Source organism: Elephas maximus, chromosome 1 (assembly GCF_024166365.1).
Source record: "Elephas maximus indicus isolate mEleMax1 chromosome 1, mEleMax1 primary haplotype, whole genome shotgun sequence".
NCBI classification, from domain to species: Eukaryota; Metazoa; Chordata; class Mammalia; order Proboscidea; family Elephantidae; genus Elephas; species Elephas maximus.
The window spans coordinates 176,148,017-176,171,564 of NC_064819.1; the positions used below are offsets into that span (position 1 = coordinate 176,148,017).

At 35.3% G+C, this 23,548-nt stretch overlaps 1 protein-coding gene across 1 annotated transcript in view; it reads left to right on the forward strand.

Moving 5' to 3' along the window:
• CDC40 (cell division cycle 40) overlaps positions 1-23,548 on the forward strand; it is a 62,384-nt gene that overhangs the window by 26,578 nt on the left and 12,258 nt on the right. The window contains exons 3-9 of the mRNA XM_049898713.1: positions 5,598-5,727; positions 8,558-8,641; positions 14,337-14,476; positions 15,576-15,672; positions 16,999-17,138; positions 17,950-18,024; positions 21,824-21,869. Coding sequence (XP_049754670.1) covers positions 5,598-5,727; positions 8,558-8,641; positions 14,337-14,476; positions 15,576-15,672; positions 16,999-17,138; positions 17,950-18,024; positions 21,824-21,869 — 712 coding nt within the window. The remainder of the gene's footprint in view (positions 1-5,597; positions 5,728-8,557; positions 8,642-14,336; positions 14,477-15,575; positions 15,673-16,998; positions 17,139-17,949; positions 18,025-21,823; positions 21,870-23,548) is intronic.

Consider the following 23,548-nt stretch of genomic DNA (forward strand, 5'->3'; position numbering starts at 1 on the left):
GGGTCGTATATTATATATACTCATCATGTTTTTTTGGGGGGGGGACGAAAAGCACTTCAGTAAAATGGAGCCACTGAATTCAGAAAATGAGGAAGTTTGGAATTAGTGTGGTATATGTTCTGGTTTAAGCACATTCCTATCAGTTTTCTATGAAGTCTGTTTTTCTTAATTGTTATATTCTGTGCATAGCTAATACATTGTTATCTAATTACACTTTTAAAACTTGTAAGAAAAGTTAAAATGTCAGTTAAAAATTTTCCTGGAGATATTGATGAGGCATTAGGCCTACCATTCTCTTTGTGGGATTACAGATCTTTTAATTTTTTTTTTTTTTTTTTTCTCGTGGCAAGGGGCCTCACATTAAATATAGAAGCTAGTTTATGTTAGGAACTTTGATGCTTGTTGTTAACAATTTAAGAAAGGCATAATGTGACTTAAAAGGGAAGAAAAATTATAATTTTCCTCATTGCTAATGAATGGTCTGTGACATAACAAATTATTAACTCTGAATTTTATGACGAGGATCTGAATAATTTAGCAAAGACTAGCAAAGTGTTACCAGCTACATGGTTAGATTACATTCAAGCTTCTGTATTTTTAGAGTCCCTTCTCAGAAACAAGGTATAATCCCTTTCCTCAAGCTAGTGTTCACCAACGAAGTTATGCTAAGTATGTATATATTGTAAAATATAGAGACCAGATTATTTTCTGTGATGCCTCTAAAGTACTATATAAGTTCAAGGAAAGATTGTATTTGGTTCTAAGGATAAGGAAAATTTCCATGAAAATAGTAGTATTTGAAATAGGCAATATAATCCAGGTTTAAGAACTTGAGTTGGTTATTTTATTTTATAAAATATTGTTTCCCCCTTGCAACAATAACTTGTCTTAAAAGTTATCCAGATAAGCTTTCCCAAATTATACATAGAACTTTAAGTTGTAGTAGCCATTGTTTTAGTCTAATGATTTTCTCCATTTCGCTCAATTCTTTTTGGATCTGCTTAGAAAAGAATGTATTTAATTTATCCAGATTCATATAAAACCTGTACGTCTCAGGAAGAATTCTAGATTCCTTGAAATGATAACACTTCTAGGAATTGAAAAAATATAAAAGTTAAATTAAGAGGAAAAAAATGTTAGTTGCTATTAGTTAAAGATCTGGCTAAAGAGGCTGCTATTAATGCTAGAATGAACTTTAGAAATCATATTTTATAGTGAGGAAACTGAGCCTTAAGTTCATGAAACCAGTGCTAATAAAATTTTCTTGTACTAGTAATATTTAAACTCTGCTTGTATCTTGCAAGATTGAGGAATTTCTCTAATAAAATTGAATTGTGGTCATCTTTTTCAAATTTGTAGAAAATAATTACATTAACCAATAGATTCTTCTTTAAAACTTTTTAAAACATTGATGATTGCAATAAATATTAATGAAAACTTAATAATCTAAGTATAATATGAATATTAGTTCAGTAACTTGGTGTTCTTTGCTTTCTATATGTGAACATATTATGATTTCACATGGTCAGTTTCTACTGGAGTAAGTTTTTTTCAGTTTCTGTGATTATATGCTATACTGCTCTGCTAAGACACTGACTGTCAAGTACTCTACCTCCTGAAAATTCAAGAAAACCACTGCCATATAATACACACATCTCTTAGATCTGTCAGCCAGCATCTCTACCAATTAAAAATGGTTTTCTCCTAATTCTGTAAATAAATCGCTGCTTCATTCAGGTGAAATATATAAAAGATTCTTACTAGGAACATCATGTATTCTTTTGGGTGCAGTGAGCTGAATTAGTACTTAAATGAGTATATTTTATACAGGGGGATTACAATTGTAATTGACTGGTGTTCTTGGAGCCCTGGTGGCACAGTGGTTAAGAGCTAGGCTGCTAACTAAAAGATCGGCAGTTCAAATCCACCAACCACTCCTTGGAAACCCTATGGGGCAATTCTTCTCTGTCCTATAGGTTGCTATGAGTCAGAATTGACTCGATGACAGTGGGTTTTGGTATGGTGTACTTCAGTATTACATCTTAGCTAAAAATTGTTAACTATCTATACCTAATTAACTCAAACATGTATTTTTTTTAAAAATCACTTGAGTACAAATTTATTCTTAAACATGGTTAACTACCAAAACTTGAAAAGAAGCACTTAGACATCAGTTTTTTTGTTTTGTTTTTTTCCCATGTGCTTTGTTTTGCTTTATAATGGTTAACCCAGAGTTAAGAGAGTTGTATATTCATAGAGACCAGGAACATCTGGGAGACATTTTTTGAGTTACTGGGAAGAGCCGAGTCCTGCTGAATAGTGTTCTCTGCCTTCCTCTTTTGACATTTAATGCCTTTGAGGTCAGCTCCGTCAGTTGCCACTAACCAGGCAATTAAGATGAGCCAGAAGTAGATGGATCCCCTCCTCACCCAGCTTCCTATATCCTAGATTTTTTGTTGCCTCAGCTTAAATATCTGTAAAACACAAGACCATTTTTAAGTGTTTAGATGACTTTAGGAACAGTGTCATATATAAAATATACTTAGCTTTAATATATAAAAAAAAAACTTTTTTTTTTATATATAGGTCTGTATTAATATCAAAATCATACTTTTATAACAGTGAGAATTTTTCTTTAAAGATGGAGCTAGTTTGGTATGTATAACCTATAGAAGAATTGTTGCATACGAGTATTGTTAGGTGCCATCGAGTCAGTTCTGACTCATAGCAGTCATTGCACTGTATCCATTTGTTGAAGCATCTCCATTTGTATTCCATCATTTCTTGGAGCATTGTTTTCCACCAGTGCCTTCAGTGCAGCTTGGCTTCTTTCAGTACCATCAGTTCCTGCTCATATGTTACCTCCTGAAATGGCTGAATGTTGACCAATTCTTTTTGGTATAGTGACTCTGTATTCCTTCCATCTTCTTTTGATGCTTCCTGTGTCATTTAATGTTTCCCCCATAGAATCCTTCAGTATTGCAACTCGAGGCTTGAATTTTTTCTTCAGTTCTTTCAGCTTGAGAAATGCTAAACACATTCTTCCCTTTTGGTTTTCCATTCCAGGTCTTTGCACATGTCATTATAGTACTTTGTCTTCTCGAGCCACCATTTGAAACCTTCTGTTTAGCTCTTTTACTTCATCATTTCTTCCTTTTGCTTTAGCTACTCAATGGTTAAGAGCAAGTTTCAGAGTCTCTTCTGACATCATTTTGGTCTTTACTTTCTTTCCTGTCTTTTCAATGACCTCTTGCTTTCTTCATGTATGATGTCCTTGATGTCATTCCACAACTTATCTGGTCTTCGGTCATTAGCGTTCAACACGTCAAATCTATTCTTGAGATGGTCTCTAAATTCAGGTGGGATATACTCAAGGTCATACTTTGGCTCTCATGGACTTGTTCTAATTTCAGTTTCAACTTGAACTTGTGCATGAGCAATCGATGGTCTGTGCCACAATCGGCCCCTGGCCTTGTTCTGACTGATGATATTGAGCTTTTCCCTATAACCTTGGGAATTGTAATCCCACTTTTTTTTTTTTTAAATGGAAAATTACCTATAAGCACAATGATTTGTAATTTATTAAAATATGTGATAGGAATAACAGTAAGGGTGATGGGGATTTTTATTATTTTAAGTTTTTGCCCCCAGAAATAGCTGATGGTGCTTTATGGATGATAAGCAGGTAGAGCAGCTAGAAAATTGTTAAATCATTTTATTATTATCTTTAATTTTATGAATGAAAGATAATGATTTTATTTTATTGCTTTTTTAATAAGCTTCATGACCAAATGAAGTTATGTTGACTGTAACTTCAATTAATTTAGATTTTTTCCCTGAGCTTCTACCCACCAGCAGACACAAGAAGTAATATGGGCTGGCTAAGTCTTAGACTCTACAACTTAGAATGAATAGCAAAAAAAGCTTTGCATATAAATCAGATACTAAATATTGAATTATTTTTAGCATAGAAGTAGAAGCTGTCAATATGAAAGAATCTGGTAATAACTTAGTTTCTTCTAAAACAAAAAATGAAAGGCAGATAATCTAATATGTCATTTAAATTTATATTTTCATACATAGTATCATTTTGGTTATCTAGAGAAGGCAGCATTCTGGTTAAGAGAAGACCAATAAAATTATATTTTTAGGTCTGAAAATGTATCATAGCAAAAGTGGTTTCTACTGGCAGTCACCTAAGATGTTCTAATGTCAAAATATTTTATCATGACAGTAGACTTCCCAAAGTTCAAATAAAAATATCTTGTCTACTTCCACACTTGCAAAGTATAAAATTCATTTTAGTCTTTATTTTAAAACAAGAAAGAAAATACTTGGATTTTCCTAATGTCCTTTATAATAGCATTAAGTTAATAGCCCTTGCTATAATATATTCTGGTATTCTTTCACTTATTTGTTTTAAATGTAGAGACTGTGATTGTACATTGAAGGACTGTGTTGTGATGTAATAGAGTGCTAGACTAGCATTTGTTCTGGTCTTGATTCTACCAATTCATAAAACTGTTGACCCTAGGACAGGTAAAATATATCATCTTTGGCTGTTTTTCTTCATTTGTAATATGAGAATGAGAATCTTTTCATAATTTTTGCATGTATCAAATTAGCTAATACTTAAAAAATCATAGTGGAAACCCAAAGCGTTAAAAACAAATAGATAATGATACTATTTTGTGTGAGACTTCCAGAGCATGACTTTCCAAAGTGGAGAAATTTTATTTAAACTTGTAATATCTTTTCCTAAGAATTTTTCAAGCACTTTATTTTTATCAGCTGTTTTCGACCCTCTGCCCCCACTGGAGTTCTGATGAATCTTTCCTTCATTAGTGCTTTCTATATGCCAGGCACTGTGGTAAGGATCCAGAATCTCTATCGTTGAGGAATTCATAATCTAGTGGAGGAGAATCATGTATTTTTAAAAGTGACATCATAGTGCCATATATTAGTATAAAAGTCACCAAAAATCTCCAGAACAGTTGCCATCAAATCGATTGCAACTCGTGGTGATGCTGTGTGTACAGGGTAGAACTGTGACCTTTTAGAAGGAAGTCGCCAGACCTGTCGTCCGAGGCAACTCTGGGTGGATTCAAACCACCAACCTTTTAGCTAGTAGTCTAACACCTAACCATTTGTACCAGCCATGGACACTTCAGATGAAACTATAGTAACTCACCATTAGCTAGAGCAATACTGTAGAATAGAACTTTCAGTGATGACAGATATCGAGTTGCCACTAGCCACATGTGGCTACTGAGCTCTTGAAATATGGCTAGTGTGGCAGAGGAACTGAATGTTTATTTTATTTTAATTAATTTAAATTTAAGTAACCACATGTAGACGTAGGTGAGCTGCATTCCTTTCCTACTGTCCCAGGAGCTCACAAACAGTGCTAATTAGCCATTGTCCAATTGCACTGAACTGTGTGCAGTGAATAAGTTCCCAAATAGGTTACTCAGACCCTGATGATTGAGAGTTGAAAACTATATTACACAATAATGCCAGTAATTCTAGGTTTCATATGCTCAGAATTTAAGTTTTCTTTCTCGCTCTCTTTTTTTTTTTTCCCTATAATATTGCAGTTTGGACCAGAAAATCCCTTTAGGACACAGCAGATGGCTGCCCCTAGAAATATGCTTTCTGGATATGCTGAACCAGCTCATATCAATGATTTTATGTTTGAACAGCAAAGGAGAACTTTTGCCACATATGGTAAGATGATAAAACTTAAAATTTCATGGTTGACCTTCTTAGAAGTGTGGTGTGTGTGAGGAGATAATCTGTTTTATCTTCTGACTGTTTTAATTTATAAATCTCTATTCCTTCAAAAAGAATAGTGTGTTTCCTTATACATATCTGTAAATATTTATACGGAATATATTTATAGTTCACAAATGGGAAGAGGTGATATTTTTAACTGTCATTCAAAATCTGCCAAAATTTCTAAGTAGTAGAAATTATCTGTGATCTTAAAAAACAGAATATTCTTTGTTGTTGTACCTGGTAATGAGCACTTGTAATTGAATGCCCATTATATAGTGTGCAGATTGCTGTTGAAGTTGATAAATGAAAGGATAGTGTAAAGAGGTTACATTTTTTATCTTACAGACTAATTTTACTCTGTCTCTCAAATCTTTGAAATGTTTTTTATTGATCACTGAGGGACATCAGAAAATAGAATGGTCACAAATTCACTGTGAAAAAATGATTACACCTAATCAGTGGTGGGATTTAAGAAAGTTAATGTGCACTTAAAGCTGGGAATCCCTTCTAAAAGATGATCTTTATAATGTCTATAGATGATCGCCCCTAATTATTTATACCAGCATTGCTCATATGTGCCTTTCCTTTCTATCTTCCTCTCTTGGTACAATCCACATCTGTAGGCTGACAGATGCACTGAACAATTTATGCTTTGAAGAACTTTATGGCAAGGGTAGATGAGCAAAGTAGATGGGAACGTTTGTTTATCTGTTGTAGTTGTGATGTTTTTTATGCATCCATTACCTGTCCTGATGTTTCTTTCCCAAAAGAGTAATTGAAGAAAAAACTTTGAATTTTTTTTACAACAGATTTAATAATCGCATTTGTAGACATGTACAACATTGTCCCTTCACCCCCTTTTTTTTTTTTTACAGTTAAAGTTTAAGTGCATCCTCCTTAGTATTACTTACCTTAGTATTAATCATTTTAAAAAGCTATAATTATAAAATTGACATGATTAGGTCAATTTCAAATAAGACTAACAAAAGGAAGAAAGTAGATATTAACTCTAGTAAAAAATAAGATGGAAAATAAGCTTCAGGAAGATAGATGTGAGTAAGAACTAAAATGCAGATATAGTCATTTATTTGAGACACAATAGTAGAAAATGAATTGGGTTGAAATTTTGTAGTGTTAGAGTTATATGTTGTTCTGTTACTGGCTGACTTGTAGTGAGACTGTGGCTAAATATCTAACTTAGAAGTTAAATGGTGATGAGTGGCAATAGTAGTGATGGTGATAGTAACAGTAAAGATTGTATTACAGAGGGTGTGGAAAAGGAGGAGAGAGTAAGTCCTTTTCCTCAGAAACAAGAAAATGGCCACGTGACATGAGGATTGGCTCTTACACAGGGGAAGGACCATAGATACCCTCCCCTTTCAGTCTTCTTCCCTTTTTCCCTAAGCATATTATGCAGTGTCATTTAGGTAGACATGAATCTACTTTCAAGGTAGAATTTACATTCTAGATAAGATTTTATGGTTGAGATGGTGATTGTTAACTTAGAGAATATTAGTCTAAATTTGTATGAGCTTCAGAAATGTCTCATTTAAGAAAAATCATGTAGAGAACACTATTCTGTACATCGAAGAGATGAAAGATAAAATAACTCATGGGAATTGAACCTGTGATTTCAGAGATTCTACTCCAAAGCTGCTTTTCTGCCATCAAATTTTCTCCTCTGGCTAAGAACATATTTTAATGCTGAAAAACTATATGCAAAATGAGCTAATAGCCAGGTGGTTGGTTCTATTCTAGCATATCACAAGGGTGAGTTGAGCACCTACATCCTTAGCTTGTTTGAAAACTATGTTTGATGACAAATCTTTTTTTGTTCCCTAAAAGAAGTTCTCTTTCATCTTTAGCTGGAAAGTAAAAATGTTAACTATATCCACTAGGATGTGCCCTTTTAAAAGAAATGGGGTAGTACTTCTTATATATCCCATGATTGTTCACGTGGGTTGTAGGCCATAGACTGATCAATGATCTAGCTGTCTTCCGTGGGTCTGCTAGATTATTATTAAAACTGATTTTGCCAAACATTTATTGTGCTAGCACACCCACTTGAGGAAAACCTGATGAGTTAATATCAGTTTGTTACACCTTTCTTTCCTTAAGTTCCCATAGACTGCTGAAGACCACATTTATACGTAGCTACGTACGTTGTAACTAGTTGAAAGGGTTTATTCATATGCTAGTAAATATCCTTGCTTATTTCTCTTACCAAGGAAATATAAACACAGAATGATTTATAAAGTAGTAATTTATTATTTTAAGATTGGGAGAGAAGATTGTCCTTACTTAGAATAACATTTTCAAAATCTGTAGCTAGATTTTATGTAATTCTCCTTACTCTTTTTTTTTTTTAATTTTAATTATTTGTAATATGATAAACTAAGCCCTGTAATGTCTGTTACCAAAAAGAAAAAGGAAATGGTTTCGGAATTCACTAACGTTTAATGTACGTATATTTTTAAGCTCTTAGAAACGTTAAAGACTGAAGTTTGAAATCTTGGCCAGAAAGGCTCTTAGTAATGTAATATCAGTGTGCTAGATTTAGTCCATCGCATAGTTCTTATTCTTCTGAAGTCGCTCATGGTCCACCTTAAGATGTGGGTTGTTCTAAATAGAAACAGAGCTCAGGAAAGAAGAATTAATACTAAGTTAAACCATTTTTGACATGGGAGAGGAAAAATGTGAAATGAATGGATCTGTATAATAATAAAATGAATTGTAAATGGCGAAAATGGAGTTAACAGTTTGTACTTTTTCTGTTTAGGTTATGCATTGGATCCTTCATTAGATAGTCATCAGGTGTCTACTAAATATATTGGTTCTGTAGAAGAAGCAGAAAAAAATCAAGGTAATTTAGTTGAAATGTTTGATATCAAGTATATATATACCTGTAAATGCTGTCTTCCAGATTGACTTTAATTAGACTGTAGTTAAAAAAAAAAAAAAAAACTTATATCTAATTCTATTTAAACCAAAAAAATCCCACTGCTGTCATGTTGATTCTGACTCATATAGACCCTGTCTGTAGGACAGAGTAGAACTGCCTCATGGGGTTTCCAAGGCTTTAAATCTTTATGGAAGCAGACTGTCACATCTTTCTCCCACGGAGCAGCTGGTGTGTTCAAACCACTGTCCTTTCAGTTAATAGCTGAGCACTTAACCACTGTACCACCAAGTTTACTTAATTCTGTTCAGCTCTTGAATTTTTTTTTAAAGATGATGCAATAGAATAATATAGTTCAGAGCAATATAGTTTAGAGCTATTACAGTTTAGACCTCGCTTTTGTGGCATACTAGCTGTGCAACCTTGTAGGGAGGATAGTGGTACCTAGCCTTTGGATTATTTTGAATACTTGGCTCAGTGCTGAATCTTAGAAACATTCAGTAGATTTTAATTTATAGCAAATTTTGGCAGTTTACTTTTTCAAGCTACATCTTAACAGAACAGAAAAATTTCATTGTCATTTCTGAAGAGTTTGTCTATGAAGGATTGCTTTGAAGATTGAGTAGTTTTGAGAGCTATTTGAATGTATTTGTTTTAAAATACATGTATTTCTGCTCATATTCATTTTGTACCTATTATTTTAAGATAAAGCATCATACTCTAAATTCTAACTTGTCACAAAGCTCATCAGGCCATTGAAATCTTATTCATAAGAATGGTCATTAAAAAATGAACGTACCAGTTGTATAAGGTGAATCTTCTTAATAACAATAGATCATATGTGATCAAGCTGCCTTCTGTGTATGAGCTAGAATATTGTTCCCACTGCCATTGAGTCGACTCCAGCTCAAAGAGACCCACCCTATCAGACAGGGTACGACTGACCCATAGGGTTTCTAAGGCTGTAAATCTTTATGGAAACAGACTGCCATGTTTTTCTTCCGAGGAACAGCTCATGGGTTTGAACTGCTGACCTTTTGGTTTGCAGCTGAGAGCTTTAACTGCTGCACCACCTGGGCTCAGAGTATTGTTAAAATAAAATTTAATAAAGATTTTGTTGTAACACAGCCTAAAAGAAACTGATTTAAATTAATATAGACTCTTTTCTTTAAGTTAGACGTCTACAACCCACACCTATATGTAACTAGATTTTCAGTTAACAGTTAACTTAAAACCATGATTTCCATGAACTTTTCTTTTTACCATTTTAATGATATATACAGAATACCACTTGCTACTGAATAAGTCAAAGTCTTAACCAGAAACATCTGCTTCGCTCTCTTCTTTTTACTCTTAAGATTTATTTTAGAGATCAAGTTTAGATTGAGAACACTTGGAAAAAATACCACATTCTTATTGTGAAAGTTTATTTAACTTATAATGTGTTACAAGGGAAGTAAAGATAAATTATTAAGTACTTAATGTAATTTAATATAATTCAGTTGTAAAATGATAAATTATAGTCTCTTCTTACTTTCAAAATAACTTTATCACTATTTGGCAATATTAAGTCACTGGGTATTATGGGATAAACTGTGTCACCCAAAAATATGTGTTGTGAATCCTAACCTCTATGCCTGTAGTTATAACCCTGTTTGCAAATGGGTTGTCTGTTATGTTAACGAGACAGGATTAGTGTAGGGTGTATCTTGAGCCAGCCTGTTTTGAGATATAAAAGAGATCAAACAAGCAAGCTAGGAAGCAGAGATGGGGGAGAAAATGCCAAGCACACGAAGATTGCCCAGGAACAGAAGCATAGAAGAGACAAGGAACTTCCTCCAAAACCAACAGAGAGAGAAAGCCTTCCCCTGGAGCTGGCACCCTGATTTCGGACTTCTATCCTCCTAAGCTGTGAGAAAATAAATTTCTGTTTGTTAAAGTCATCTACTTGTGGTATTTCTGTTACAGGAGTGCTACATAACTGTGATTGTTAGGGTTATGTATCAACCTGCCTGGGCCATAATTCTCAGTGGTTTGGCAGTTATGATGTAGTTTGGCAGTCATATGATGATGTGATCACTTCCATGATAAAATTTGATATAATGTGATCACCTTCATGATAGGATCTGCTGTGAGTAGCCAGTCAGTTGAAGGGGGGTTTCCTTGGGGGTGTGGCCTGCATCGAATATAAGCAGACATTCTGGGAAGGCTCGTGGGCTTTTGCTTGTTCTGAATCCCGTAGCTGGCTCCTGTTCGTCTGACCTCCAGTTCTTGGGACTTGAACTAGCAGCTTTCCTGTGGTCCTACCTGCCAGTCTTGGGATTCATCTGTCTTCACAGCCTGTGGGCAAGAGCCCTACTGTGTGACCTGCCAATCTTGGGTTCTCCAGCCACTGTGGCTACACAAATCAGAAGCCTCCAGCCTGACCCTCGGATTTGGGACATTCCAGCCTCTGTAGCCACGTGAGCCATCTTTTGATAGACATCTCTCTATGTAGAGATTTATATGCATTTCTGGTTTTTTTTCTCTAGAGAACCCAGCCTAAGACAATAACTAAGACAGAATCTGGTACCGAAAGAGTGGGATGCTGCTATAACATGTACCTAAAATGTGGAAGAGTTTTGGAATAGGGTAATGCTTAGAGCCTGCAAGAGTTTTAAGATCCAATAGTAAAAGCCTAGATTGTCTAGATATCCTTTTACCATACTTACTCAATCTCTATGCTGAGCAAATAATCTGAGAAGCTGAACTATATGAAGAAGACCGCAGCATCGGGCTTGGTAGAAGGCTCAGCATTGCTTGCTGAAAGTGAAGAGAACTTGAAGCACTTACTAATGAAGATCAAAGACTGTAGCCTTCAGTATGGATTACACGTCAACATAAAAAAAACAAAAATCCTCACAAGTGAACCAATGAGCAACATTATAAGAAATGGAGAAAATATTGAAGTTGTAAAGAATTTCATTTTACTTGAATCCACAATCAGTGCCCATGGAACCAACGGTTAAGAAATCAAAAAAAGCATTGCATTGGGCAAATCTGCTACAAAAGATCTTTTTAAAGTGTTAAAAAGCAAAGATTGGATACAGACTAAGGTGTTCCTTACCCAAGCCATGGTATTTTAAATCACCTCATATATGTGTGAAAGCTGAGCAATGGATAAGGAAGACTGAATAATCAACACCTTTGAATCATGGTGTTGGCCAAGAATATTGAATATACCATGGACTGTCAGAAGAACTAACAAATCTGTCTTGGAAAAAGTACAGCCAGAATGCTTATTAGAAGTGAGGATGGTGAGACTTCATCTCACATACTTTGGACATGTTACCAGGATGGATCAGTCCCTGGAGATGGACATCATGGTTGGTAAAGTAGAGGGTCAGCAAAAAAAGAGGAAGACCCTCAACAAGATGGATTGACACAGTGGCTAGAACAGTGGGCTCAAGCAGAACAACAATTGTGAGGCTGGTGCAGGACCAGGCAGTGTTTTGTTCTGTTGTACACAAGACTGCTATGAGTTGGAATCGACTCAACAGCACCTAACAGTAACAGATTGCCTTGATGAGACTGTTGGTGGAATTATAGACATCAAAGGCAATTCCGGTGAGAGCGCAGAAGGAAGTGAGGAGAGATCTGAAGCCTCTGTTGTCTTAGAGAGTACACATGGCACCAGCAGCATCATGTTGCTAGAAACGTAGACGTTAAATGTGCTGCTTCTGGTGAAGTTTTCAAAGGAAATGATGAACATGTGGTTGGACAATGGAGTAAAGTGGAGCTTTTTATTCAGCGGCAAAGAACTTGTCCAAATTATGTTCACATGTTTGATGGAAGGTAGAACTTGTAAGTGATGAACTCGGATATATGGCTGATGAGATTTCTAAGCAAGATCTTAAAGGGGCTGCATGATTTCTTCTTGCCACTTAAAAAGCAAGAAGAATGAGATGGACTTAATGAACTGTGCAAAATGAAAACAGAACTTAAAGATTTGGAAAATCCTATTGTACAAACTAAGGACACAAATCCTGGAATGTTCAACAAGGACGTGGCTACACATCTTTTGTTAAAGAGATTAAGCCTGTGACTGATGGATCTAACCAACTACCCATAGCAGAAAACCCATGAGCTTAGACTAAAGGGGACAGAGTGAAAACAAAAGAACACCGTCTACCTCTTGGAATTCTACAGGCAGGAAACAGGCCAAAGAAGCTACATCTTTTATCCTGCAAAATAAGAAAAGGAACTTCCCTGGAGCAGCACACAGATCAGCAGAACTCTTGGAAGGAGCAGGGGAAGCAGGGCCTTCTGGGTTTCAAAGGGTGAGGCTACAGTCTCTTGGATCTCAAAGGATACAGCCACGGCTTCCTGGGTTTCAAAGAGTCAGATCTTCACCAACTGAATTCCTGAGTGTGGGGCTGCTGTTAAGTTTTGCTAGGAGGATGGAGCCCCTGCCTAAAGCTGAAGGGGTGGGGCTGTCATGCCCAAGGGGCAGAAGAACAAAACCTTCCAGGGCTGAGGGGGTAGAGTCACCATTTAGATGCCTTAGGAGATGGTGCCACCTAAGAGGGGAAGGTTGCCATCCCAGAGGGCCTAGCATGCAGAACTGAATGTCAGGGCTGAGGGACTCCCACCCAGATGGTAGAGGGCAAGCCAATTGCCCAGGTGATCTCAGAGAAGAGAGGATTATTTTCAAGCCTTGAGAACTAGTATAACTTGTTCTGCTGGGTTTTGGATTTGCTTAGTCCCTATTATCCCTTCTTTCCATCCAATTTCTCCCGTTTGTAATGGAAATGTCTACTTTGTGCCTATTCTACCCTTGTACTTTGGAAGCAGATAACTGGTATTCCAGATTTCACAGGTTCACAGATGGAGAGTTTTGCCCCAGGATGGAATACACCTAACATCTCACCCATATTTGATTTAGATGAGTCAGAAGATGAAATTTTGGACTTGGAGTTGATTTAAGATTTGGGGGATGATGTGATGGGATAAATGTGTTTTGCATGTGGGAAGGATGTGAATTTTTGGTGTGAAAGGCTAAAATATTATGGATTGAGCCGCGTCCCCCTAAAATGTGTTGTAAATCCTAACCTTTATGACTGTGGTTATAATACTCTGAAGGAAGGTCCTTGTCTCTTCTGAGCTTCAGCTCCTAGGTGATCTCCATTTGACTTGGCATGTACCTTCCCCCATCTCTACATGGTAGCTTTCATTTAATTTCTTTTATATTTCAAAAGAGATGTGATTCAACATTAACCTTACACTAATCCTGTCTCATTAATATAACAATGACACTGGGTTACTTTAAAAAGTAGTAAAATCCAGTTACATAGGTCTAGGATTCATTAAAACAATTGTATACCATAGTAGGGTTACATATCTGGGTCTTTTTATTAAACTTGGGTTATCTTTAAATATATTAGAATTTGCAAAATATTGCAGTGGTAGAAAGCTTCTTTGTCCAGAAGGTTGAATCCCTCTTTGTGTAGCATGAGTTGCTATGTCTGGCAGATTCATACAGCTTTTGTTTTGTGTTTGTTGATAAATCTTTAATCACTTTAATAATCACCTGTCTTGAGCCATATAAAGTAAAATTCATATATGCCGATACTTCTTTAGAAAATATCCACATTTGTAATCTTTTTTTTTTTAAACGTAGGTTTAACTGTGTTTGAAACTGGTCAGAAGAAAACAGAAAAGAGGAAAAAATTCAAAGAAAATGATGCATCAAATATTGATGGTTTCTTGGGACCATGGGCAAAATATGTGGATGAAAAAGATGTAGCCAAACCTTCAGAAGTAAGCTTTGATGTTTTTCATTGTCAATTCAGGTGTACAGTGGGTCTCTGTGAAGGATATCTCTGTTAATAAGCTTGAGATTTCCTTGGGGAACAAATGACTCATCAGAATTTTTCGACTGTTGTTTGAGAAAATAAAATAATTTTTGTTTGTTTTTCTTTGAAATATTTTTATTTAATTATTAGTTTACTTTTAAATTTCTGACAGTGTAATACATCCATATTGTTTTTTAAAAAATAGTACAGGCAGTCCCCGGGTTCCGAATGGCCAACTTACAGACAATTCCTGCTTGCCCTTCAATATTATGTAAATTTGCCCTCACTGTGAAACAGCTGCCCCAGCCCCTACTTGCACCAAATTCTTCATCACAGTCACCTTCATTTGCTGCGTGTATAGCTTTTAAATTATTGAAAAGGTTTTGAGCTTTTTCTTGCACTAAATTAAGGCTAAATAAGAACCATATGTACCTGTCCCGATTTACCCACACATTCAACTTAAAGACACACTTAGGAAAGGATCACTTTCGTAACCCAGGAACTGCCTGTATGTATATATGTACACATACCTATACATACATATATACACACATACACTGCTGTTACTTTATTTTAGACTCTATCTATTGATTTCTTTGTTATTATCAATAGAGATATACTACTACCCTACATTGCCTCCCCAACTCCTCCCAAGAAAATTGTAGTCATTGCTTATATCCTTAAGACTGTATGTAAAATCTGTTTACTGAAGAACCAAATCGTATGTTAAAATTCAGTTTCCTTTCCGGTAATAGATTTTCTAATTGCCTCACATTTTTACTTGCATAATTTGCATAATATGTTACAGATTTTCTAGGAGTTCCAGAAAGGATAGGTTCTGTATAAAATCAGTTTAAAAATATTATCTAGTACTCATGTATTTAATGCCATTTTGTAATCCATGGGAGAGGTAATCAGTCTCAGCTTACGGAAAGGTTGAGATTGTTACCGTTACAGCTATTGCTTCACCAAAAGAATAGACTCCATTATAAAGAATTTATAACTAACTTTGTATATGGTGGGGTTCTAGAATATTCATTTTAAAGTTCACTCTATTTCCTTAGGAAGAACAGAAAGAATTGGATGAAATCACAGCAAAGAGGCAGAAGAAAGGCAAACAGGAAGATGAGAAACCAGGAGAGGAAAAGACAATCTTACATGGTAATATATTTTTTATATTTCTTCATCTTTATGATAAACTGTAGGATGTTTACTCTGTTCACATAATATCAATTGCCCTTACTGTCAGCTGCTATGAAGTCATTATATTTAGTATGATTATATTGGACAATTTGTACCCTAAATAAATCACAGCAAATTCTTCTAGGTAATGTGCTAATAAAGGAGAAAAAAATAGCATGATTAATAATAGCCACAGATAATTTTTTTTCAAGTATTAGTGAGTAAAAAAAGTGGTAAAGAAGAAACCTGAATGGGCCACAATCGGTTTTTCCAAGCAAATTGAGTTCACAGAGCCCAAGACAGTCATTTTAACCTAAATATTTTCTAGGTATTCTCATAGTTCCTAACTGCTACTAAATTATACTTTAAAAGAATATTTTCTTTCATTGGAGATTAAGACTTTCGTAATTATTTTCATTTGTAGAAAGAAGTATGTATTCACCAAAATAAATTATAAATATTCTAGAATGTCCCTGGTTTGTTAATAATTAAGTATATTTAGGAAATATGTAGTGATCATCTGAAACAATAAATAATTTAGCACTGATAGTGTTGATTATTCTAATGTTGCATCATATAGCACATATTTAAGTTTAATGAGGCCATATTTGGTTTTTAAGCTCCAAGTTTCTCTCTAAAGAATCTATTTAGTACTGTAGTGCCTGCAACCTTAACAATCAACAGTCAATGTTTATCGAGTAATTACTCTGTGCCGGACATGCTGTTAAATGCTATATATAAACTATGTCATTTAATTCCCGCAAGTTACTTATATGATAAAATTTATATGACAGTGGGAAAAGAGAAATGACATAGGAACCTGGAAGAGCGTAAGAGGAAAGCAGAGAAAAGGAATAGTTGATGTTTTTATTTTTTTTGTGTTTGTTTGTTTTATTTTAACTTCCCACATATCCTGCTTTGTTTCTCATTCTTTGCCAGCGACTCACAAGGTCCAAGTATTATTCTTTTCTTCTCTCGTTGTAATTGTACTTAATTGAAGTCTTTCTTACATATCTCTAAAATGTGTAACTGAGTAGAAGAAATATAAATCTTACTTAAAGGTCTAATATTCCCTGGGTATTTAAGAATTCCAAAATACTACTCTTATTGTAAATAATAGAAATGATTTCAGGCTGCTAGATTTTGACTGACCTTTGGTCTTAACATCACCGGAATATTATTACCTAAACCTTAATACAGAATGGTATTCCTAGCAATAAAATGTTTGTTATTTTAAGCGTATAGATTTCATAGCTATGGCTTATATATTTTTGTTCACTGACATTTTTTTTGGCCTTGTTTCAGTCAAAGAAATGTATGACTATCAGGGCAGGTCCTATCTTCACATACCTCAAGATGTTGGTGTTAATCTCCGGTCAACTGTGCCACCTGAGAAGTGTTATCTCCCAAAAAAACAAATTCATGTGTGGTCCGGGCACACAAAGGTAGGCAAGTTGGTTGTTTTTGTTTGTTGTAATGTTATAATAAAAAAGCCAACATAAAGTTTCAGTTATTAGTGTGGAACATTCAATATTTCTGGTAAAGATGACAGAACAGGGAAGTAAATTGAAGAAAAAGTTCGGCTTTGGAGATACCCACACTTACCAGTCACAATGACTAGTCTTCAAGGCCATTTGGGTTGGCCATGGCATAAGCATTCATGGCTTGGTGTTCTGTCCCCTTTTTGCAGCCCAGGCCTTTTAGCACAAGCCCTGCCACAATCTGCTTCCTCTTGGCCACTAAGTCAGTGAGTAATGGGCTAGTACTAGAACCAAACCTCCTGCTTAGCCTCAGTAAGTGTGCCTTAGCTCTTGGGGTTATCATACTTCAGAGATGATTAGATGCTCCCTGGCTTATAAACTATGGTAATATATAAACTAAGGCAGAGACAAGATACTTGAAAACTTTTGATATTGAAATTCATTGTCATTTGCACTATTCCAACTGGCAGTTTTCAGCTCTTTGCAAAGAGGTATCAAATCTGTTGAAGAGGCTGTGTAAAAGAAGAGGAGTGATTGATTCAGGATTCCTTTGGGTGAGGAAGTCAACATTAGAGGCTAAAAAAAAATCTTCAGAAGATTAGTGTCAAGAAGAGCTGCTCTTAGAATACTAATGAAGGTTATTCTGGGGTATGATTTTTGGAATGAAGAAAAACAGTAAATCAGATTGCTTAAAAATACACTGTCTTTTTCTTGTGTTTAATTTTGGCTGATAAATAGAATGCTTCTGACTGATAACTGTAACACCTTTTTATAGGGCGTCAGTGCAGTCAGATTGTTTCCTCTCTCTGGCCATTTGTTGCTCTCTTGTTCCATGGACTGTAAAATTAAGGTGAGTTTTCAGTAACAGAATAGAGGTACTGCAAAGCTAGTGGTTTGGTTAAATCTATTTGGCTGATTATAAATATATTTGGGTTTGTTAGGTAATTAGAGTAGATTATTTTCTCTTAGGCCTTGTGAATGCAGGAATTTATGAACTGCTTCCAAACATGTACATAGATTCAAATACGGTGCTGTGGCTCAGTTGGCTAGGCTCTTTTGTAAGCTTAGATAACTGATTAGGACATAATCCAATCACTTTGGCTTTAGGCACATAAATATTTTTTCACTAGTAATGCATTTTTATAGTGGTTTTGGGTATGTAACTAAGTTCATTTGTTCCTTAGAACCTTACAAGGAACAGAGGGCATGTGATAAAAATCCCTCTTTTAGAGAGTACACAACTGAGTTTTGATGTGTTTGTTGTCTTTTTTTGGTTTGTTTTTTGTTCAAGGACATAGTATTCATAAGGCGCAGAGCCTGACCCAGAAGCGAGATCTTCGGATCTAGTGGTTCTTGCCTCCTCTTTCAGCATGTATTTTAAGATGGGACAGGTAAAGGGTTAGAATGTAGACAGTGGTTTTTCAGCTGTGGTGCAGGGTCCTGAGGTCCCGCGGAGTTAATTTACAACTGCCGTGAGAGAGGGGCTGTTCAACCACAGAAGCTCTGATTTTAATGTTTTTATATAAAAAGTTTACGAATAAGACTTCATTTTGAAAAGAGATTCTACTGCTTTAAAAAAAATTGTAAAACACAGACATGGGGGTGGGGTGGAGAAGCACCCATCATGATGTGGTACTAAGCTATTTCTTATAGAAACTTTTATTTTCATTTATTTTTTATTTGTCTTTAAGAAGAACTTTCCTCTTCATATATGTTACTTTGAAAATTAAAACAACTTGGACATAGTGCATGTATTTGGTCTCTTTTCCTACTATCCGTTCCAGCTTTTAGCCCAACCAGATTTGGAGCTCTGGTTTGTAACATACCAAAGAAAGAGTATGTTCTCCACTTCTATTCGTATGTTAAAAAATTAATGTCTAATTCTTGTTTACATGCTTATTTTTGTAATACTGCAAAAATATGCATCGTATTGATATTATTGGTTTTAATTTTTTGTTTTAATAATTAATATTTACATTACTTTTCCATTTATCTTTAAATGATTTTTTATGTTATTGTTGCTAAAGATTGTGTTCTCTTCATCTTATTGCATGAGAACAAATGTACATTATGAAATTTAAATACTCATTTCCAGAAAAAAATTTAATTTGGTATAATAATGTAATAACGTAAATGATCATGTAAAATATAGATTTTTTTTTAAATGTGATACAGGATAACTTCTGTTGAGAAGTACTTCAAAGATCATTGAAAGTTTATATATGGTTTTACATTACAAATTATATTCAGTGTTTGTCATTCCATTTTCATTTTTTTAAGTTTATTTTTCTGCTGTATGTATATTACATTAGAGTAGTGTTCTCTTCTTTCTTAAAGAGTTGGATTTTAATAAAACTGGTAGAAAAAATTTTAGGCCTTTTAAAAGAGATTCTTTTTCCCTTGACTGCTTGGTTGGTTGAAGTGGTAAATGAAAAAAGAATCATGGTCTAAATACAAACTGAGCTAACTCTTCAAAATGGCTTTACTGAATGTATATGTGCAAAGATAAAACTACAAGTAATATCATCCCAGTATTGTTCATAATAGCAAAAAAAAAAAAATTGTAAAGATTTTGAACTCTTTAAATGATGGGATTTATTAAATAAATGAGTATATCCATATAACGGAATAGAATTCTTTGTAGCCATTCAAACATGCAGGAGCATGTATTATCCTGGAAAGTTGTGCACACATGCGTGTGTGTGTGTTTCAGTGAATAAAGGTAATTCCAATTTTATATTTAAAAAATCAGTGGTTATGTTTGTGTGGTATAATCATAGGTAATTTTAGTTATTTGCATTTTCTTATTTTTCTCAATTAGCATGCGTTACTGAAATAATTTTTAAAAATTTGAATAGGCCGAGTTTGTTAGTTCCCCTGAAAACCATCCTTGTTTATAATTACAGCTCTCTTTATAACTGTCTCTTTATAATACATTAGCCAGGGGAATTTTACCTTCTCTATTTCCCTTTTCTTTTTATCTTTAGTACTCTTCCTTATATCTGTAGCTAATACTTTCTATTTCTCTTCCACATTGTTGAACTTAGCATTTCTAGGTATCACCCTCATCATTTTAGCAATTACACCATATTTCATGAGACCTAAGTAAATCTGGTATATAGATCAACACCTGAGTTTTACTTAAAGTGTCAACTGTACTCATTATGTAATTCATAATTTTTCTTAGCAGGAATATTCCCAGCCACTTCTCCCAGTTCGTATAGTCTTAGAGAAGCTCACAATTAGCTGCTGTTCAGCGGGAGTCGGGAGTGTGGTAGAAAAAACTCAGCTGCTAGTACATGTCAACTTGACTATGGGAAAAGCCTTTTTAAAATCTTAAATCTAAAAGAATAGTTCTTATTTTTTGCATATGTTATCTCTGGATTGGTATGATGGTTTGATAAATATCAACCCTGTAGTGCTTGTGGGACTTGGAAAGTTGAATCATTAAAATTTTATCTTTTGTAAATAATTCATGATTATTACCAATATATAAAGGGAGCTTTTTTTGATGAGAGCAACCGTTTAGGTTTTTGTCTCTAGTAGATTAAAATGACAAGCCAGTAGTTTGGAATAAAGACCCTTATTTCCTTTAACTTTTACTTAATTAAGATTATGGTCTTCTTTTAGACCAATTTAAAAAAAACCCTAGAATTCAATTTAGTTCACTTCTATAAACATTTGTTAGGTGCTGATTATGTGCTTGGGCCTTTGGGATGATCATTTCATTATGGTGATCATTATAGAGACATGCAGAAGGTATTCTGATTTTAAAAAGGAAGCACAACTCACCTAGCCTGGGCATTCAAGGGTAGATGAGCCTCTAGGGAAGAATAGGAGTATTAACTCAGTAATGGGAGAGATGGAAGAGGGGTGGGGCAGAGAGTAGAGCATGGTGTGTGCTGAAGACTACAATGGTTTTTTGGCTGTTGGAGCCTAAAATCTTAGAGACACAGAATAACTGGAGTCCTAGGCAAGGGACCATGCCTTGCTTGCCTGCTGTGCTGTGGGAACTGAGACTTTTTTCCTTTGGCACTGGGTAGCCATGGAATGCTTTGTGTTTTAGAGTACTAGCAACATTGTAAGGGATTTTATTTCAGGCAGGCAAGACTAAAGGTAGTTTTGAAGTTGTATTTATCTATTCTAGATGTAATAAGCATTAGGAGCCTGTTATATTTCAGACTAGATCATCATGTTTATACAGTATAATACTTGTTACTTCAGGGAAGGAAAAAAAATTGTCAGCATCAAAATGTTATGCATGGCAGTTTTAATAATTATTTTTAAAATTAGTTCGTGCTATTACAAAAATTGAAGCTTTTCATCATAGAAAATATATAATACAGAAAAGAACAATAAAAAAAATCACCTATATTACCTCCATCTACAGTTCTCTTGATGTTTTGATGTATCTTTCGGTATCAGATTTTTAAGTTTACTGGTAGTTTTAATGGATGGATGGCTATATGGTGTGTGTGTGTATGTGTAGTTCAAATAGTACAACACCTAAACTAGCAACATTAAGCAATAGCATTATACACAGTATGCACATATACAGCCATCATATGACTGTTATTGATTGAAAATTGTCATCTTACTGAAGTCTTGTATGAAATTTATTATTTCTGTATGCTGTTTTTTTCCCCCAGTTATGGGAGGTTTATGAAGACCGGCGCTGTCTGCGAACATTTATTGGTAATGTTTCTTTTCTCTCTAGCTATAAATCTGTTTGGGAAGACTTTTTCTAACTAATATGATATCACTAACAGTAATTTTCCGACACTAATAGGAAGGAAACTCTTGAAGGGTGAGTCGGGTTCCCTGCATAGACAAAAAAAGGGAACTAGGAAGTGTGAGTAGCAGAAGTAAAAGCAAAAGTGGTATGAGAAGGCATGCTACTTCGGGAAAACCACATATATTCCAGAACTGCCAGGTTATGGGATTTGGTGAGAGATGAAGGTGGAGAAAAGTAGTCAAAGGGCGGCTGGAGCATGAAGGACCTTATGTGCCATTATAAGGAGTTTAGACTGTATATTGAGGATAGTGAGTAGCCATTAACAGCAAGAAAGCAAAATGATTAGATTGAAGTTTATGAAAATCACAATGGCCATCTGGAAGATGCACTTGTAGGCAGGCCTGGAAGCAGGGAAATGAATTACAAGTTTATATCATTCTTCTGGATTAGAGATGATGAGAGCTTGAACCAAAACAGTGGAGACAGAAAGGAAGGGAACGATCAAGAATTAAAAATCAGTGGGATTTAGTAACTGGATGTGAATGATAAGAGCCAGCCAGGAATCTAGGATGACGCCTCCTTGGCTGGATGAATGGTGGTGCCATTCACCAAGATAGGGAACATAACAGGATGAGGTTTTGTGCTCATTGAATTTGAGCCACCTTTTAGATGTTATTGTCTGATGCCATGGAGTCCATTCCAAGTCATAGTGACCCCATGTGACAGAGATGTCAAGCTTGGAAGAGAGATTGGGAATTGGCAGCTAGAGTATTAAAGGATGAGATTTAGAGAACTCCTCGAAGGAGAGAAGAAGGTCAAAGAGAGGACAGTCCTGGGACCAGCCGTTTTTGCTAAAGAATTGTTTATTGCATGTCAGATTTCCTTTGAAGGCTAGTCATCGTTTCCAAATAAACTGTATCACAAGTGAAACTCTATTTGTGTGCATCTTGGTGGCTCTGTTTTTAGCTTTGCTATGATTTTAGGACCACATTTGTAAATACCGCTGCACAAATAAATACTGCTGAAGACACTGCTGTGGCGGCAGTAGCCAAAAGGAAGTCTTGTGGGAAGGCTACCAGCCATGTTCAGGGGAAGAAAACATCTCCTTCAGATACAGTGGATGTGGTCCCCATCTGTCTCCCCTGCACTGGGAGGCCGTTTTTCAGTGATGTCCTTGGGAAGATGATAGCACCTCTGACTGGGACTTCTGCTGCAGAAAAGAATGCCTGACTGCCGTGGCACATACTGCCTGAGTGGAGTTCACTGATGGTGGTGGAGGTTGAGGGCTGCTGTGTACGGTTGACAGTTTGTTCCATGCACATTTTGTACAACTGTACATGGCAGTTTGGTCATGGTGGGGGAGTTAAAAATAGGAAGGTTTCTGCTTTCATTTAGCTACATTTTATTTGTCCCTGTAACTTTCAAAAGAGTTGATTGGCTCTAGCAAGATTGATTTCTAAGTAAAGCATAATCAGCACCTTGAATTTAATTTACTGTCAAAATGCCACCTTAAAATAGAAGCCAACATTTGTTTTCAAAAAGGCTTAGTCTCTGAAATTCTGAATCAGTGTCTGTGAAATTTGGTAATGTGATCTCAGAAATATACAATCATTGAACAAGGGCTACAGTTTCTCAAACT